This window comes from Otolemur garnettii, unplaced genomic scaffold, assembly GCF_000181295.1.
Source record: "Otolemur garnettii isolate 467f Iridium unplaced genomic scaffold, OtoGar3 scaffold00119, whole genome shotgun sequence".
Classification (NCBI taxonomy): Eukaryota; Metazoa; Chordata; class Mammalia; order Primates; family Galagidae; genus Otolemur; species Otolemur garnettii.
The window spans coordinates 4,961,701-4,981,960 of record NW_003852514.1 but is presented as its reverse complement, the minus strand read 5'-3'; the positions used below and the strand labels follow the sequence as shown (position 1 = coordinate 4,981,960).

The 20,260-nt window shown below is 41.8% G+C and overlaps 1 protein-coding gene and 1 non-coding gene across 2 annotated transcripts in view; one reads left to right on the top strand and one right to left on the bottom strand.

The window, feature by feature from the left end:
- Positions 1-20,260, bottom strand: part of STK17A (serine/threonine kinase 17a) — a 36,701-nt gene that overhangs the window by 1,146 nt on the left and 15,295 nt on the right. Inside the window, exons 3-6 of the mRNA XM_003797551.2 lie at positions 13,125-13,269; positions 1,155-1,281; positions 650-698; positions 385-564 (exon numbers count right to left, since the gene is read on the bottom strand). Of these exons, the coding sequence (XP_003797599.1) occupies positions 385-564; positions 650-698; positions 1,155-1,281; positions 13,125-13,269 (501 nt within the window). The remainder of the gene's footprint in view (positions 1-384; positions 565-649; positions 699-1,154; positions 1,282-13,124; positions 13,270-20,260) is intronic.
- On the top strand, positions 16,060-16,166 carry LOC111727714. The gene has a single exon (XR_002775197.1). It is a non-coding gene; the product is annotated as a U6 spliceosomal RNA (small nuclear RNA).

Sequence of the window (20,260 nt, the reverse complement as noted above, 5' to 3'; positions counted from 1 at the left end):
GATTTGAACCCACCAGCTCCAGGGTATATGGCTGGCGTCTTAGCTGCTTGAGCTACAGGTGCCGAGCCGATTATCTGGCATTTCATTGTCAATTTCTATTAACCACAAATTGTGAGTACCGCTCAGTGGATGGCATAGCTGCAATAACACAATTTTGCTAATTAATATTTTAATCCTCTTATAATGAGGTACTTATTTCATACTTTCAAAACTATTTTCCTTTTGGCCACTTTTTCTTTCCACAGACATAGCAAGCCATGAGTTTCATCTAATATTACACCAACATTTTTGCATCTTCATTTTGGTGTTTCTGTTGTTGAACTACTTTTGCTTGGAGCAGATCAATCCAAAATGGACAATGATCAATATTAAACTAATACTTACTCAGGTTTCTTCACTAAAAGTGTCTTGATGAAGTCAATAGCTGACTCAGATACAACATCAAACTCTTCCTCAGAATAACTTAAATTCATCTGTGAGATGTTCAAAAATGTTTCTTGTTTATTATTGCCTAAGAAGGGTGATATTCCTGTAAGCATGACATACGTTAAAACGCCAATGCTCCTAAATTGAAAGAAAATTTAAGAAAAATTAGCACCAGTCTCATTTATTGAAACTAACTTAATCAATTTTCATCAGTAACACTCACCACATATCCGTTGCCATGCTGATAGGATCATAACTAAGAATTTCAGGAGCTAGTATCAGAAACAGAAGAGAACATTTAATTTTGTGGAAAAAATTGTTAACTATTAATAGCATAAATTAATATGAATTAATACAAAGTCTAACTAGATATTTACAATAAACTTGTTTACTTTTCACACCTCTACTGCACATTATTGAGTCCCAGTATTTTAGAAATATAGGAAGAAATAAACACTGTGATATAAAGTGGCAATTTCTAACACAGTGGGCTTCTCACACCCTTACCTAACCAGGCATAGTCCCTATCAGGTCGTAGCTTTTAAATCTGCCTCACCTGTCCCCATCTTTGCTTTCCTAATGCCCTGTTCTATCCCAGGCACTCTCCCCATCACACAAGTCCAGCAGATGGCTGGCCCCACTACGAACCATTCCACATGTGAGCTCCTGATGAAGGTGACGCCTGAGGACCCCAAACACAAAACTATGCCACTCTTACAAATACTGACCCACATATTCAGGAGTACCCATAATCTCTCGGAGCTCTTCACTGTTCTTCATTATTCTTGAAAGGCCAAAGTCAACGATCTTAATGTCACCCAGTGGAGAATCACTTGTCAGCAGAATATTCTGAGGCTAAAAATATAACACCCCCCCCATCAATAAAACCATGAGTATACAAAATAAGTAGCTCATAAATTTTACCTGTAAGATTGAGACAGAGGAATTTAATAGTAAATAGTAATTTGTTAAAGAAGTGTACGTCTCTCGCCCCATTCTAGCTCTTCCTCAGCATATAAGCATGCTTCTGTCTCTCTCTTAAAACCAAAACCAAACGGCTTACAAAAACTATCCTGAAAGACCCTGAATCTCCTTGTTTTGAGGCAAAGTCTCACTCTGTCACACTGGGTAGAGTGCCATAGCATCACAGCTCACAGCAACCTCAAACTTGTGGGCTTCAGCAATAATTCTCTTGCCTCAGCCTCCTGAGTGGCTGAGACTACAGGTGTGCACCACAACACCTGGCTTGTTTTTCTTTCTTTCCCTTTTTTTTTTTTGAGACAGAGTCTCACTATGTCGTCCTTGGTAGAGTGCCATGGTGTCACAGCTCACAGCAACCTCCAGTTCTTGGGTTTAAGTGATTCTCTTGTGTAGCCGGGACTACAGGCAGCCGCCACAACACCTGGCTATTTTTTTGGTGCAGTTGTCATTATTGTTTAGCTGGCCTGGCCCAGGTTAGAACCTGCCAGCCTGGGTGTATGTGACCGGCGCTCTACCCACTGAGCTAAAGGCACTGTCTGGTTTTCTATTTTAAGTAGAGACAGGGTCCTGTTCTTGCTCAGGCTGGTCTTTAACTCCTGAGCACAAGCAATCCACCCGCCTCAGCCTCCCAGAGTGCTAGGAAATCTCATCATAAGCCACAGCGACCCACTTGACCCTGAATCTCTTTCTAGCCACCATACTCACTGCCTGTTAGTCCCACAAAGCTCAGTTTCTTGAAAGCATGATCAAATACAACTCGTATCAATTCTCAGTCCAGCTAAATCTGCTCTGCCCCCTCTTTGAGGTCACAATACCTTCAATAACTAACACCTTGTTGCTGCAGCACTGGGGACTTTCAATTGTCCTCATGGTGTTGAAATCCCTCCCTTTGTTTTATCCCTCTCCAATCTCTTCCTCTATAGATCCCTCACAATTTTCTTGATTATTTTTTTTCTGCCCTCCTTCTAAATACTGGTGTACCACCCTGTATTTTACTTTTGAGCAGTTTCTTCTATTCCTAAGGCTTCAGCTGCCCCTTATATGAATTCTACTCTAATTCCATTCTCCAGACTCAAGCTGCAATTAAAATCAAAACTTTGTATTTGGCTGAAATGTACCCCACATCCTCAACTCCCCACTACAAGGCAGGCCTTCAAAAGTCAGTAAACACCTTGGGCAGTCGTTCATCCCCTCAACCCACCTTCCTCTTCTGTGTTCCCAATCTTAATGCCCAAGTAAACCAATGGGGATTCACCCCAAAGTGCTCTGTCTCCTACATTTTCCACCATTTCTCTTATCTAATGAAGTCACCAGTTGTGCCAATTCTACTTACTAAATCTCCCATCTAAGTACTAACCCAGCCCAGCCCTGCTTTGCTCCTGAGATCAGATGAGATTGGTTGGGCACATTCAGGGTGGTATGGCTGTAGAATTCATTTCCTAAATCTCAGTATCCCCAGTGCTTAAAGTTTGGGCTTTCCTTATTTCTTACCCAGACTATGATGCTAGCCTCTGGTCTCTAGTTTTCCCCACGGTCACCCCCTTTTGTTGTCCTCTTCGCATGACTGTATGGTAGTTGTTGCTTCTTCCCAGCACACCTTTTCTCAAAAGGGGCTGAGGCTGGAGCATGGAGGCTACCCCCAAGGCCGCAGAATCAACAAGGTTCACATCCCTGGAGTCATTTTTGCCCGGTGGAAAATAACCCAAGACACTTTCATATAAAAAGACAAACAGATCTATTTTCACCTGGACTGTTTAATGATCTGGCCCCTGCTTCCTTTTCAAGATCAATCTGCTGTCACTGTTCTACAGGCACTTTATGCTCCAAACTAAACAGGCTGTAATCCCTGAACAAGACTGGCGCGCTCCCATCTCCTGTCCCTGCACAGGCACTGTCTTTGCTCGTGCAGCCCTCTCCCTTCTCTCCCTCACCACTCACCCATGTGCGCTGGGCCTGAGGGCTGACCCTGCTCTGCTCCACAGCAGCTTGTGCACAGCAAACATGTTAACCCACTGTTAACAGACTACATTTGTCCCCTAGAGGTATAAAAAAAATGTTCACATTTCCTCTCCTTCCACTCATATTCTACCTACCACTCCATCTGACTTCTGACTTCTCATTCCACAAGAAGTCACAAAATCTGTATTTTTCAGTCCTTCTGGAACATGATCTTAGCAGTATTTGACACTGGCATCCATTCCTTCCTTGTTTACATAGTCTTGTCTTGGCTTCTGTGACATATCCTGGCTTAGCTCCTATCTCTCTGGCTGCTGCTGCTGTCTCCTCTGACAGTCCGCCTTCCCTCACCAGGCTGATCTCAAGACTATTCCTCTCTCACTCCACTCTCACCTTGCATGATCCACCTGTGCCCAAGGCTTACATACCACCTATACCTTATGACGCACAAATTGTTCTTTCCAACCTCTTCAACCAATTGCTGATTTATTATCTTCCCTTTTATGTCTCAAAGGTGACTAAATTCAACATGATGGAAACCACACTTGCACTTTCCCTCCTCAGTCATTCTCCCCAGGCCGACGGCCGACGGTGCAGTGCATGGTGCAATCATCAGGATAGGAGAGAACATGAAGTCACTCTGGTCATTCCCTTCCTCCGCCATTAAACTAATACGTCATCATATTCTGTTGATTATACTTTGCCTACTTCTCTTCATCTATAGAAAACTAATTAAACCTACCATCATTTCTTGTTCAATCCCAATGGCCTTGAAAATGGCTTGCTAGGATCTGTTTTGTCTGCACTACAGCCAGAAAAGTTGTGCTATCTAAATCCAATGGTATCTCCCTTCCTAAGCCTTTCAGTAGCTTCCCACTGCTCTTAGATAACCTCTGAACTCCCTGACATGGTACAAGAACTCCTGAGAGGCCTCGCTCCTGCTTAGCTGGTTCTCCCACCTTGGCTCAGTGAAACTGAGTCTCTCAGGACATTTTCTGGTCTTCCCTCTCATGAGACTATTGTATACTGAATTCCCTCCACCTAGAACACGTTTTTTCTCTTTTTTGCCTAGTGTCAACTTGGCGAGAAGCCCTAGGATGACAGTGATGACACAGATTACAACAACTGTCAACAATATGATGGACTGCAGTATGAAAAAGGAAACTGAGGCACAGGTGATCCCTCTCTCTTTAAAAAGGGTCTTACGGTCTATCCAACCATCCATCCCACACTTTTACATTACAAAAAGGATCATGGGTTTCTCAAAGTCTGAATTCAGAAACGGGAAGGCAAGAATCTCTAGCTTCAGGATGACAGAAGCCACAGAATCAATTACTCTGTCCTCACCGGTGAGCGGGCCTGGCACTCACACACAGCTGCCGGACAATGAGCGGAAGGAACGTAACTATGACAAAAATGGAGTGGTGTCTATTTTGCATCAGGAAAGGTGGCAGGATAAATATTAGAATAAGAAGTCCCTACTGTCCAAGAGTTTATAATCAGGAGACCCGTCAGGAGTCACTCATTCTGGTGAGTGTCATGCTGTGACAGTAGTTCATGCAAAGTGCTCAGGCAAGAAATCAATCAGGGATTGCCTCAGAAAATTAGGAGGAGATGTGTGAGCAGAGCCTGAAGGGTAAAGAAGACTCCATCATTTAGTCAACAAATAGGTATCGACGCCTAATGACTCATGTCCTGGGGAAACAACAGAGAACAAGACACAGGTCTCTTCTTTTGGAACCTTTCATTCTAATGGGGACAAGTAAATACAAATTGATAATATCACTGCAGCGAACTCAGAGTGGGATGATGGGGTGACAAAGTGACTGCCGGCTGGGCATGCCATCTTTAGGGCAGTCAGAGAGGGCAACCCTCCAGGGAGGAGAGGATGGTGTTAGACAAGAGCCAGCGCACCACAGAACCCAAGGTGGGCAGGCAAGAGGGGTGCAGCAGAGCAGACAGCAGGCCTAAGGCTCCCCGGGAAGGAAGGACATGCTACCCAGAAGTCCCTGGAGGCAGAAAGGGCGGGATTGTGGGTGGACATGAGAGTGAGGGAAGTGCAGGCCTCCCAGGCTCTGTAGGCCATTCTAGGGGCAATGGCCACATCTTTTTTGTTAATTACCTTCTAGCTCCTTCTTCCAGAAAAAGCCTACGTAGCACTAGTCCCTAGACCAGTGATTTTCAACCAGTGTGCTGCAAAAATTTTTAAAGATTATTAAATTATTTTTGAAATAAATTCAATGCACAGTAAATGTATTCTTTTTTTATATACTTTTTAAAATCAACATAATTTAAGTGTATCATGGAAGTTTAAACTATAGGTTCAAGTATGCCATGAGATAAAAAGGTTGAAAAACACTGCCCTATACATTTGAGAGCAATTTAAGTTTTAGTACATTAATAAAACATAGTGCAATAAAATGTCAATTATTCAGGCAAATTCGATGGGAAGAGTTTGGCTCAGGGATACACATTCATAATTGTACCTGTTGTGCCCTTTCCACTACGTACGAAATGTTAAATGAAATACTGCTAAGGGCAAATCTCCCAGTCTTCTTGTGATTCACCATAATTAGCAAGCATGCACATTCTTAAACACCACATGTTCCCCTAAAATAGTTTAAATGTTTCACCCTCATATTTTGTTTATACTTTATATTCCCCAAGAAATGCTTTCTTTGGTTACTGTGCCAAAGCTAACTGGTTTGGTGGTAATGTTGTCAATCCTAAGTATGATCAAATCATTAAAATTTTACTGTATTAGAAATCTAGGCCCAGTTATGTGCATCTAGGACAGTGGTTCTCAACCTGTGAGTTGTGACCCCTTTGGGGGGGGTCAAATGACCCTTTCACAGGGGTCACCTAATATCAGATACTTACATTATGATTCATAACAGCAGCAAAATTACAGTTATGAAGTAGCAATGAAAATAATTTTTATGGTTGGGGGTCACCACAACATGAGAAACTGTATTAAAGGGTCGCAGCATTGGGAAGGTTGAGAACCACTGATCTAGGATATACCACAGTGAGACTTTTTAAAAATGAAGTCAAAGAGTTGAAAGAAAGGGCCATGTGCAGTGGCTCACACCTGTGATCCTAGTACTTTGAGAAGCTGAGTAGGGAAGATTGCATGAGGCCAGGAGTTCCAGACCAGTCTGAGTAAGAACAAAACATCGTCTCTACAGAAAACAGAAAAATTAGCTGGGTGTGGTAGCACTTGCCACTGAGTAGTCCCAGCTACTTAGAAGGCTGAGAGGAGGTTGAGCCCCAGAGTCTGAGGTTGCTGTGAGCTATGATGATGCCACTGCACTCTACCTGGGGCAACAGAGCAAGACCCTGTCTGTATTTAAAAAAAAAAAAAAAAAAGGCTTGAAAGAGAGGTTGCTAGAAAAACACATTAACATATTTCTTATATTTCCAAGTTAATGTTTATTAGCTGGCCCCTATCAACTGGGCCGTTTTGACCACAGGTATTTTTAAAAATACACTTTATTCTTTTATTTTATTTATTTATTTATTTATTTTTGAGACAGAGTCTCACTTTGTCACCCTTGGTAGAATGCTGTGGTGTCACAGCTCACAGCAACCTCAAGAGATTCTCTTGCCTTAGCCTCTCGGCCTTAGTTTTCTAGTTTTAGTAGAGATGGGGCCTTACTCTTGCTCAGACTGGTCTTTAACTCCTGAGCTCAAGTGATCCTCCTGCCTTGGTCTCCCAGAGTGACTTTACTCCTTTAAATAAAAGTACAGTTATAGGACCATGATCTCTTGTCAGTTCTTTGATGGTGAAATGTATGTTCTGAAAACAAAGAGAAATACCTCAGCATTTACATTGAGTTAAACCTTCTTTTTAGGGACTCTAGCTCATAATAAAAATGTGCCAGGTGATACCTAATTCTATGTAAAATGCATGTGTCCTGTGTGGTAAGGGAGAGAGGGCAGCACTGTCAATCAACAGAGATGTAGTATCAGTGAAATACACAGGAAACGTGTAGCCGGGCCTCCAATAGACAATGGCTGGGGGGAAGTCTTTCCAAAGTCTTATTTCTTTGCTTCATGTGGGACCCTTTCATTTATCTTGTTATCTTCATCTTTGTTCATAATCCAGTTAACTGAACAACCACCACTGAATAAGACTTAGTGCTAAGATAATTGTCAAGTTGAGGTTAACCTGCTCAATAATACTCAAGGAATCATGGACAACATTTTAAGAAACATTTTATCAGAAAGTTTTAGTAAATTAACTTTCTTTAATTAAAAATTTTTTTTTTGTAAATTAACTATTTATTTATTAAGACTCAGGTTAGAGTAGTGAGACAGGTTAATAATCCTGTGTAAGTTAATATGGGGGACTGTTATATGATGCCTACGTGTCACTTATTTACATGAATTTGATGTAGTAGTAGCATGGGACAAATTAAAAGTTTTGCTTTTTGGAATCTTGTGGAATATCTCCCCCCCTGAATATTTTTGCTATGAGCTTGGTTGAATCCAAGGCTGCAGAACCTCTGGGTACAGAGGGCCAACTGTATTAACACTGCCGAGAGACTGAGCCAGAAGAAGACTCCTTCAGGAAAAAAGGGTGCTGGATTTTAAGACTGGCTTTCTTTGTGTTATTTCTGGTCAGTGCTTCCAAACTGAAGTAAAAGCATGCCTCTCTGCTGAATATCTAATTCACCAAATTACTGAGACTGCTTTGGAACTTTTAGTTTTGTTCTGACTTTGCCAGAGCTGTTACTTTTCAGATTTGTCAGTCCTGCAACATTTCACATGTTAAAAGAATGGGCTTCCCCTTAATCACAGTTTGTCTTTTCTATTTTTGTGGATTTATGGCCTTATAACAAGGATATACAACTCTTTTCCCCTCTGCTGTACACTGGAAAAATAAAAGTTGTCTTGGGCCACACATTAAATACACAAACACTAACAAAAGAACGATTAGCAAGAAAAATGTCTGATACCACAGATAAGCAAAAAAAAGTCCTCACAAAGTCAGCATGAGGCCCTCAGCCCACAGGTTACACACTTTTGACTTACACTTTTATGAACTCCTAAATCTGCATCTGCTACGCCTCAAAGAATTTTCTAAGTTCAATTTACAGTTTTGGCTGAGAGTTTTCAGTGAATCAATCTTTCAGCAGACTAATTATTTGAGGTCTACACGAAGCCAGACAACGTATTTCCCAGGTGTCCTCCAACTCCGGCCTGCGGGCCACATGCAGCCCGCCTAAGACATTTATCCAGCCCGCCGGGTGTTTTTGCTGCTGCTGCCTGTCCTGCTTAGCAGCCGACTCGTCCTGGGGCCCACAGTCCAGCCCTCCAATGGTTTGAGGGACAGTAAACTGGCCCCCTGTTTAAAAAGTCTGAGGACCCCTAGTACTTCCCATCATGTTAATTGTCTCTTTAATGAAAGCAACTGTTACTCTAATTTCTCACTAATTTCTGTCTTTAGGACAGGAATTTCTCATTTTAACAAGAATAGAGACTAAATAGCCTAATAACTCAATGTTGTTATGTATATTGGGAATATCAAAACATAATATACAGTAAAACTTCTGTAAGTTGACCACTCAAAGGACTGTAACAAACTGGTCAACATATGGAGGTAGTGAACATAAGGAACTAGGCCTACTATACCAAATGTACATGTGGTGCATGTCCAGTCTATGAAAAATAGGTCAACTTAAGGAGGTGGTCACTGTAAGGGAGGTGGTCAGCTATGGAGGTTCTACTTTGAGTCAGGGTGGGAAAATAATCTTTTTTTTTTTTTAAGATAGAGTCTCACTCTGTTGCTCAGGCTAGTGTGCCAAGCTCACAGCAACCTCAAACTCTTGGGTTCAAGTGATCTTCCACCTCAGCCTTCTGAGTAACTGGGACTACAGAACTTATCATAATGCCCAGCTATTTTTAGTAGAGATGGGGTCTTATTCCTGCTCAGGCTGGTCTCAAACTCTTGAGCTCAAGCGAACCTCCTGCCTTGGCCTCCCAGATTGTTAGGTTTATAGGTGTGAGCCACCACACCCTGCCCTTTTGTCTTTATAGCTTAGTCTTTTGAGCTCTTCTGGGGACTGAGTGTTAGCATATAAGCATATATTCTCACTGGACAGATGGCTATTGAAGGTACAGGATAGTAGATTCTCTTTGTTCAGATGCAGAGAGGTCACCTGGACATGACCTTTTGGTACAAATCACTCTTGCCTGAGCTGGGGCCACATGACTTGATCTCTATCGATACCCTCTGTCCAGCAGTTCACTCAGAGAGGAGAGAGGAGTGTGAGGGCAGAGGAAAGGCTAAGAACTCTTCAGATCACCTTGACTTCTCATTCCTCTGGGGCTGGAAAACATGGAGAAGCCAGTTTCCCACATCAGAGGCTCATCATTGTCATCATCACCAAGGCCTTGATTAAATCTGGAAAGAATTCTACACCAAGCATATTGGAGAGAAAGGAGAATGATTTATACTGAATGGACCAGGAGAAAGGGATATAATTTCCTTGTGTAAATACACGGTTAAACCTGGTATGCAAGAACTTAATATTCACCTTTGAGGGCTTTCAAGTAACATCAAAGGTCCATGACACATAGTGTTGGCAGGCTGTCTGACTTGCTACTTAGTTTCTGGTCATAGGTGGAGCTGTCATAAATTGAAAGTTCATTTCCTATAGATGTGATGTTATTTACATTGGGGCTCTGTTCCTGGAAGTCCTTTTAACATTGTAAAACTAGTAAAACATCATAAAAAACAGAACCAATCTATGACTTTACAGAGTTAAGAGTATAAAACCACACATGAAAAAAACTACAGCATGAATAAATATTTCTTTGGGAAATTCTTCTGCATAGCTAATACTGACTGAGGCTTCTTAAAGTTTGAGTCCATTGATGTCAGGGCTGCAGAGACTCTTGCTTCCTGGTCAATGTTCCTGAAGGAGCAAGGATCTTTGAACTTCTTATGATATGACAGACTATAGGGGAAGGGCAAAGCCCCAGCCCCATTCAGGCTATGAAAAGTTTTAACCAAGTGCTCTTCAGTGTCAGCATCAGGCCACTTCAGCATCAACATCTGGGGACAAAGCATAGGTGTGCACATGTCCACATTTGCCTTTGAAAATTGTCACTGCAACTACCCTGTGGCTGTCCATTTTACCCATGGTATTAAAAAATTATCTCTGAGAAAAGATGATTGTTAACAAAATGCATTTAAATTGGCATCTTTCAGAAAAGCACAAGAAAGCTCCAAATTGCTTTCTTTCCTGTAAAAAGAAAATCAAAGTCTCAGGGGCATATGTCTCTTATGCAGAAGAGAAAGTATAGCTGATGCACCTCTGAAGAGCTGGCCCCACATATCTTTCTTTAGGGAAATTTCTTGCTAATCTCCCATAAGCAAAGACATGCAAATTGTGCCTATGTTTAGCACCTAGAACTTAAGCCTGCTGATTCCACACTAATAACAAATTACAAGTTTATCTGACAGGTCTACCCAGGGACATGTACATAACCGATGCTTCCTTTACTCCCTTATTTTATATAAATGTAGATTTCTTGGCTCACAAGAATGTGACCACTTTGCCTCATCAGTTCCCCACCCTACCCCACCCCACCCCAACCACCTCTTTCTCCTTCTTTTTGTTGCCTTTAAAATGCTGAAGGTTGGCTTGGTGCCTGTGGCTCAAGTGGCTAAGGCGCCAGCCACATACACCTAAGGTGGCGGGTTCAAATCCAGCCTGGACCTGCCAAACAACAAAGACGGCTACAACCAAAAAATGGCCAGGCGTTATGGCGGGCACCTGTGGTCCCAGCTACTTGGGAGGCTGAGGCAGGAGACTCGCTTGAGCCCAGGAGTTGGAGGTTGCTGTGAGCTGTGAAGCCATGGCACTCTACCCAGGGGGACAGCTTGAGGCTCTGTCTCAAAAAAAAAAAAAAATGCTGAAGGTTCCCCTGCAGAAAAAACAGCCATAGCTTATCTGTGGTTTGTTATTTTTCCTGGGCATACTCAAAATTTTGGCTTAATAAACCTCCATTGCTTGAGAATTTTGCCTCAGTTACTTACTTGGGCCAACATTTCCCTGTTTTTTCTGTAGGAAACTAGTATTTAAAGGGATGTCTATTAATATTACCCTTCTACCTGATTTCAAATGGAACAGTATCAAATTTGCTCTAGAAGTCCTCTAGATTATACCAACTATATACTCTTTCTGGAGAGTATTCCTTCATGCAATAAAAATGAAGCCCTGTTATTTCTATGGTATGAAATACGTACATGTATGTTCTATATATGAAATAAGGTGTTATGGAATGTGCCATACAGCAGCAGTTCTTAAAATGGCTCCCGGACCCAAAGATCCAGCATCACCCCACCCCACCCACCCCACCCTGAATCAGAAACTCTAGTGTTGGGGCCTTGCAATTTGTTTTAATAAGCCTTCCAGATGATTCTAATGTGTGTCAGAGTTACAGACCCACTGCCATAAACCATCTGCTAGAGGGCACAGGGGTCGAGGTAGGTTGTGGCCTGTAACGAAGCCGCAGTTCAGGACAGGAAAGTTTTCTAGGGGGCATCAGGGGTTTGACCTTCTCAGGTTCTGTTCCTTCCTAACCCCTCTTCTGTTGGCCCATGATGCCACCTACATAAGAGGAATAAACACTAGGAACTAGTGTCACTGTGGTGTGTTCTATGTTCCTGAAGGAATATACTAAGAAAATGCAAAGGGCTTATTGACTGTCCCCTGAGGACCTACCCACCCATTCTCTATTCTTTCAGAAACAGTCAGTTTGAGAACCCATCCCTTCCCCATTCTCAGCATGTGAAAGTTGGGATGGGGAGGGGTATGCCCTTCTCCCGGCTCATTACACCGTTGACACTGGCCTGGCCAGTCAGAGCCCTGTACCCCAGCACGTTCATCAGCTCTGGCTTGGTCTAAGCTGGTCGAATCAGAGGGAATCTAGGACTTCTGAAAGCTGTGACCAGAGGCCGGTTCTTACTGTGAGCCTGGGGGTAGTTGTGAGGCTAACACGGCAGCATCTTCCTGCCGTTCAGAGACAGCAGAGCTGAACGCTGGAGACGGACAGTACTGGCTACACTCGGCCAGCTCTGAATATTGTCATAACTGAAGCTCAAATTGTCTTTGGACTTTTTAGTCAACAAAATGTCCTTTTTTGCTTACTTGTTTCAGCTGGCCTTTGATAATGTGAAAGGATCATAACTGATAACTGGTCGTGTTTCTTTCTCTTCTCCTCCCCTTTTCTTTGATGATTTTACACTAGAAATCTATCTGCTTCGAATCTCTTCATTCTTGCATTCTTTCTATTTACAGCTGCCTAATTTTCCTAGAGCACCGTTTTTCAAATTTTCCTGGCTCAAAAATCATCTATCTCTTCATGACATATGAAGCCTCAGGAATCCGATCTGTTCTCAACTTTCAGAGTCTCCTAATAGGGTTCTCAATTCCAGTGAAATTGTCCCCTTTATTTTATTCCCAAAGATATCACAAGTACTCCTAACTCTTATGAGGTAATTATTTTCTTATTCTTCTCTACTTAACCTAAATCTCAATTTTCTAAAGGTCTAACTCAAGTACTGGCTTCACAAGGAAGCCTTCACCTACCTCTACCATATTCTCAGACTGCCATATTGCTGGTATTGTATTATTATTTATATTTCCATGTACACACATGAACATTATCTCCCTGATAAATATAGCTAGACTCCCTTCTCAAAAAAAAAAACAACCCCAAAACCTGTCAAGTAATTCAGACCTTACCTTCAAATCAAGATGAACAACATTATGAATGTGTAAAAAGTGAACACCTTCTAGAATCTGTCGCATGAGTCTTTGGACATCTTTTTCTTTAAAGGCTTCTTCTCTGTCTGCAACACACTGGTCAAAGATTTCACCCCCAGCAGCACTAGAGGATGGCAAAATTAAAGCAATGTATAACTCATAGGAAAGGAAATGTGAACGCTTACAACAAAACTCAAGAGTCAGTTAATTACAGCAGGAAGTCCTGTGTGCTGTTAATATGGCATTTACAACCCGAAGCAAAACACAGAAGGAGCTGAGCCAACTTAGTCCCAGGCAGCTGGACGTGCGGCAGGAAGTAACACACAGTCCACAAAGTCCTCTGTACACTAAGGCCACAATGAGCCAGCAGCTCCCAGAACTGTCCATGTTCCTCAGCAGAAACAAAGAACTGCATTTTGGCTGAAAAAGTTTCTTAATCACAATCTATTGTCATCTGAGTTCCTCAGCTCCTTCCTATGGCTTGCAACAAAATTCACCAGAGGTCAACTTACAAAAATACAAAGATGTCTTTATCTAAAACGTAAGAGCAATTTATTATTTGTCCTTTCATCATGATGTTTATCCATTCTGGTTTTAACAAAGAGCTTCCTCTCTGTTTTCTCAACAATTGAAATAGTTAATATAAGCACAAAATATAGTGCTAGCTACAGTTTTCTGAAACTTTTCAAGGAGGTACTGCAAAGGCAGCCTATTCTACGAAACGTTTTAAAAGGTAGCCTTGTATAAAATAGTCTTGACGTAACCTTTTACAAAATATATTAAGAACTTTAAACATGAAAGAACTTTCTAGTGGCCCTCAGGAAGTTATAGAATTAAGCATCTCTTGACTAGCATTACTCAGAGCCATATAACTCACGTTGAGAGGCTGAGAGTAACAGTTTCCCCAGCTGCCTACACCTTGACTAGACTGTAGCTCTCAACCTCAGACACTAAATATTCCTTTTTTTTTCTACCTAAACTAGCATTTCCATTTCTATCCTGCTTAGAGGCCTAGTTTAGAGGTTTACTCCTTCACTATTCAAATTCAACAAATATCAATCAAATATCTTAGGCCCTATGCAGTGCCTCAGAAGATAGACAAATGACAAATAAACATGTCTGAGCCGTCAAACACTAGTTGGGGAAAGGAAAGTAAAAGTATTTAACACCAAATACATATGCATAAATATATATGTCTGAAATCATGAGGTGATTTGATACCTTAGCAATTGAGCAATTAATTGGAAAGGAAGGAGGAAAAGAGAGCTTAGAACGATGACATCTGTTTGGGCCCTTGAAGGCTAAGTGATGGTAAGGGCTCATCTCAGGCAGAGTGAGCACCTGTGGACACATTGGGATGGAAAATACATGGTACCAGCACACTCATTAAAGGATAAGTTCCTACTTTCCCCTCCAACCTATGGCATGAAACTTGCTCTCTGGCTAGAAACTAGAAAATTAGGAAAGTATGAAGCAACTATTTTCAGAAATTGGAATAGGCAGTATAAATGGAACCATGAGTCCTGAGTAGGAAAACCAACTAAGTGAACCCTCTCGTCTCCCTGCTTCCTACCAGGGGCAGTTTATGGACAGTGCTACAAGGTGGGGGTGGATCCCAAGGAAAATACTATGGCTTTGCTCAGTTTAGAAAACAGACTGGGAGTTTGCAAGGCTACGGTAGTTGAAATTTGCAGGCAGAGCACCCAGGGAGCCATACAAAGAAAGACCTTCAGAAATCTCAGTAGCATTCTGGAGTCTTCGACCAAATGCACATGGACAGGGCGAAACCCTACAAAGCCAGGCAGAGAACAACTTCCCAGAAGAAGCTGGATGTTTGCCAGTGTTCACAGAGGACAGAGTAAGACATCTGAATTTTCTCTAGTTTGGGTAGAAAAACCACTCTAAATACTTGGGGCGATCAACCAACCCCTCTTTCCTCACCCCAGGAGGGCCATCCTTATTCTTATAGCCAAACTAGCCCTTGACCCGCCCCAATTAAGTTGATCCGTAGTAATTTACCTGCCTGTCAAAACAAACTTCACCATTCTTTAATGGAATAAAAATCTATTTAACACTGTAACATTCTAAATGTACAGCATCCTACCAAAAATTTCTAGATGTCTGAAAATGCCACAAATACAACCCACAACTAAGACAAAAACAAACAAACAAACAATAACAACAGACCCAGAAATGACAAATAATGGAATTGGCAGAGGACTTTAGGTGTTATAAAGATGCTCAAGGACTTAAAGTAAAATTATAAACAAGGAGACAGATAGAAGGTATTAAAAAAACATGAAAGAAACTTCCAGAGATGAAAAACTGTAGTATCTAAAGTGAAAAATTCACTGAATGGTCTTCATAGCAGATCAGACTCTGCAGAAGAATCATTTAATTTTTAAGACATACCAAGAGAAACCATCCAATGTGAAGCAGGGAGGTAGGGGGAGACAGAGCAAAATAAACAGGGACAATATGAAGCAGTTTCACACACTGTAATTGGAGGAAAAGAGAGGTGGGGGCAGGACAATATTAGGAACCATAATGGTTAAAAAAATTAAACTTCCAGATCTGATAAAAACTAAACTCAATGATACAAGTAGCTCAATGAACCCCGAGCAGGATAAACACAAATAAAACCAAGGCACATCAGGCTCAAATCACTGAAAACCAGCAACAAAGAGAAAAATCTTTAAAAAGACACATTTGTAAGGAAACCAAGATCAGAATGATCACAGATTTCCTGTCATAAACAATGCAAGGAAGATGAGGATGGAATGACATCTGTAAGTGCTGGGGAAAAGCAGTGCGCCCAGCATACAGGGCCTGAGGATGGGGAAAGGCTAGCAGGAGATGAGGCAGAGAAGTCAGAGAGGAGCAGGAGAGGAGGGCAAAAGAGCCCCAAAGTGCTGTGCCCGCTTCAGCAGCACATAGACTAAAATTGGAACGATACAGAGAATATCAGCATGGCCCCCACACAAGGATGACATGCAAACTCATGAAGCGTTCCGTATTTTGTGCGGTACCTGTGGCTCAGGGGGTAGGGTGGCAGGTTCAAACCCAGCCCCAGCCAAACTGCAACAAAAAATAGCAGGGTGCCTGTAGTCCTAGCTACTTGGGAGGCTGAGGCAAGAAACTTGCCTAAGCCCAAGAGCTGGAGATGGCTGTGAGTGCCATAGCACTCTACTGAGGTGACAAAGTGAGACTCTGTCTCTAAAAAAAAGAACCCCAAACTGCTGAGGAAGGGAATGAAGTGCTAAATGCCTCCTCCTCCAGGAAGCACTCCTAACCTCCTGCCAGCAGAGACTCTGGACTCACACACTCCTGGACTAAAATCTTGGCTCTGCTACTTGTGTTGCAGCACAACCTTAGGCTGATTATTTCTGAGTTTTTTCTCATATATAAAATCTTGTTTAGTCTAAAATTTGTAATGTGGATTAAAGCAATTTATAAACAAGGTATATAAAATATGTTACCTGGCTGGAAGAGTTAGCAAAGTGCCTGGCACACAGCACCTGCTAACTACATTATGACTATAATACTCTGCTCACACAGCAACTAACAAGAATTTCTAGTAAAACACAACCTTGCCGCAATCATTGACAGGTTGAGTACTCCTTATCCAAAATGCTTGGGACAGAATGTTTCTGACACTTTTGGATTCTGCACATTTGCGTGTGTGTGTGTGTATATATATATATATTTGTATATATATACATCTTGGGGATATGACTGTAAACATAAAATTCATTCATGGGGCTGGACAATTAAATTTGAAAACTCATCCTAGGAAAAGTGCTACACACTTTGTTCTGAGAATCCCTATAGTCCTTTGAAGCACTCCTTGGGAAGCTATGCACCAAGGCCAGTGCCTAGTCCATCCTTCAAAGCAATTTTGGAACTCTCTCTGAAATGGCCATTGGAGCTGTCATTGTGTAAAGTCTGACAATGAAGTCTGTGAACTCATCACAGAAAATGTGCTACATACCTCTTTGCTGAATATCACTATGGTCTCCTTTGAAGTACTCCCCTTGGCCATTTGGTGACCATAGTGATATTTAGCAGTGAGGTACATAACACTTTTTCTAGGATGAGTTTGAGACCTTAACCGTCTGACCCTCTATGTTTTATAACATAACATATAATTTATACATGTAGCCTGAAGGTAACTTTATACAAGAGTTTTAACAATTTTGTACATGAAACAAAATTTGTGTACACTGCCCCATCAGAGAGCAAAGTGTCACTATCTCAGCCGCCCACATGGGTGGGCTCATGGCCCGTTCCCACTTAGGTGTGCCTGCTGTATTAGCACATCCAGCACAGTTACTCTGCCACTGGCTTCCTTCATTCCTATAGGGGCCTAGTCAGTGTCTTTCTAGGGCAACAGATGAGGTCAGGTATAAAATTTTCCACTTTTGGCATCATGTGAGTGCTCAAAAAGTTTTGGATTTTGGAGCATTTCAGATTTCCAGATTAGGGCTGCTCACCTGCATGTCTACCTCCTCTGCTGGACTTCTTGCCCGTGCAGGGAAAGGGCTAAGCCTTTCTCACTTTTTATATTATCAGCACCTATCAGTATCTAGTGCACTAGGCAGGTGCTGCAGGAACGAGTCACTGCTACTGTGATCAGAGCCAGCCCCGTTTCACAACAATGTGGCTGAGCATTTTGATATGTCAGTATTCAGAAGGTATCGCTAAGAATTTCCCTTTAAAAGCAGAACACAATTCTTTTTGGCCAAATCATACACATAGCTGGGCATTATAGCCATACTGATTTTGGTTCTAAAAACCTGATCACTGAAGCAACAGAAACCACCAAAGGTTTCTAAGCAAGGCAATAGTATTACCACATCCATGATTTTGTTACCTATGTAACAGCAGCTGGAGGGATGTCCCAGAACTGAAGCCAAGTAGCTAAGAAGCTACTGGAAGTGGAAGATTTGGTAATTCACCACATTGTAAATGAATGTTAAAGAAGGTAAGGAATCAATGATAACTTGAAAGTTTCTAGCTTAAGTGATAATAAGTGGGGAAACCAATGGAAATGGTTAAAAAAGCAACAGAGGCATTAAAAGGGCAATGCAGGAGCACTGATAGTGAATTGATAACGATCCGCAGTTGGACCACAGGTACAGGTGAGAGGCAGCCAGAGCTCAGGAGACACAGACCTGAATATAATCAGAAATGTAAATACTAGTTGACCCACATAATAGATTGTTATCACCCAGGGTAGACGTGTAAAACATAAAGGTATGATAGGAGTAACTCTGATGGAACTCTGGGGGACACTTACCTTTATGTGGTAGAACAGGGTAAAAAGCTCAGAGAGACGATTATACAAAAAATATGGCTGTGAAAGCCAGGAAAGAACGTATTTCAAGAAAGAAGGTATAATATCAAGTGTTTAAAGACAGTAAGAAGTAGAATGAACGCCAAAATGAGGAGATTGATTTTGGCAAACGGGGCTGGCGACCTTATGGAAGTTTTAGAAGAGCAGATGGCAGCAGATTAAAGTGAATGGGGTGTTGGCTCATGAACAGATGAGTGATCAACGAAGGAGAACAAGCTGACCGACTGGAAGGCGAGCAGTGCTGTGAATTCAGACTATTCTTTTCAGAAGTATGGCAGTAAAGAGAAGAGAAAGGCAGGACAACAGTTTGGGAAGAGCCAAAGTGGAGGATAAAGAATTTTAGGTAGAGAACACAGGCATTAGAAGATGAAGGGACTGAAACTCTCTCTGCAAAGACGTTATATAAATGATCCTTCCAATAGCAAGGAAAGGCAAGAGAGCTATTCAGAGGAGGAGCGGAGGGGCCCCGAGGGAGTGCTTCAAAATCTCCTTGAAGGGAGAACAGGCTGGGTGTCTAATAAAAGGTGGGCAGCAGAGATACTTAAGTGTGGGAGGCATTGATTAGCTCTGATCGGTGGTGTTAAAAGGACATGATGAGAGATTAGGTGAAGAACTGCCAGCTATCCTGTGAGCCCAGCTGAGGATGGTGCTGTTTTACTAAGGACATCAAAAACTCTTCAAGTCCTCCTGAGAATGTGTGGCAGCCTGGGAGGCTGGACACACAGCCTGAGTCCCGGGTTTCCAATGGGCCAGTGAGTTTCAGAGGAAGCCCAGGAAGAAGAGGGAAATAAAGTGAGATGCTGGTGAGAGATTAGTAGAAACAACTCTTAAAGAAGAGGGAAGGAAAAAAGTCAGGAGCTGACTGAAAGGCTCAAGGACTGAGAAGAGTCCCAGGATTAAAGGCTGAAGAGCAGGTTTTGCAAGCACGGGCGATGACGGAGGAGATTTTAGTTGGAGAGCATTTCGGGAGATCTTTTCTAGATCAATTTCCAAGTCTACTTTGATCCTCTCCGAAATAAACTGAGGGGAAAAAAAACCCGCAAAACCCAGCCAGGCAGAGCATTTATAAATGAGATTCTCAAGTCAATTTTAAAAAAACTTTTAACCACTCTACCATTTTTGGACATTTCTATTACTATAAATCAAAAATACACTGTGGCAAACACTTTCATTCTCATGTCTACATTCCATATTTCCTTAGAACAGTGGTTCTCAACCTGTGGGTCATGACCCATAGGAACTGTATGGAAGGGCCGTGGCATTAGGAAGGTTGAGAACCATTGCCTTAGAAGGAATTCCTACAAACAAAATTACCAAAATAAAATACATGAACACATGGCATAGTCCAAGTGTGGAAGGCCTCAGAACCAGGCAGGCTGATGGCATAACTTTTAGTCCCAAAAGCCTCAGGACCTGCCATGGGGATGGGCAAGTCCTACAGTTCAAAGGCAGGCAAGCCTGGAGTTGTGATATTCAAGGCAGAATGAGAAAAGTAGGAGCAAACTGACTGTTTATTTATATTATAAACATTCTAAGAATCACTATTTTCATGTGTATTTAGACAATTTACATTCATGTATGTGCTGTGAGGAATTTCTCTTAAATTATATGCTCTTAAATTATACTACCAAGATTCCTCTTAGCCTTTACCCTCTATAAACTTAAATAAAAACATCATACACATTTTGTACCATGCTTTTTTAAACTTGGCAATACTTTAAATCTTTGTCATTATATTTATATCTACCTTAGCTTTTTT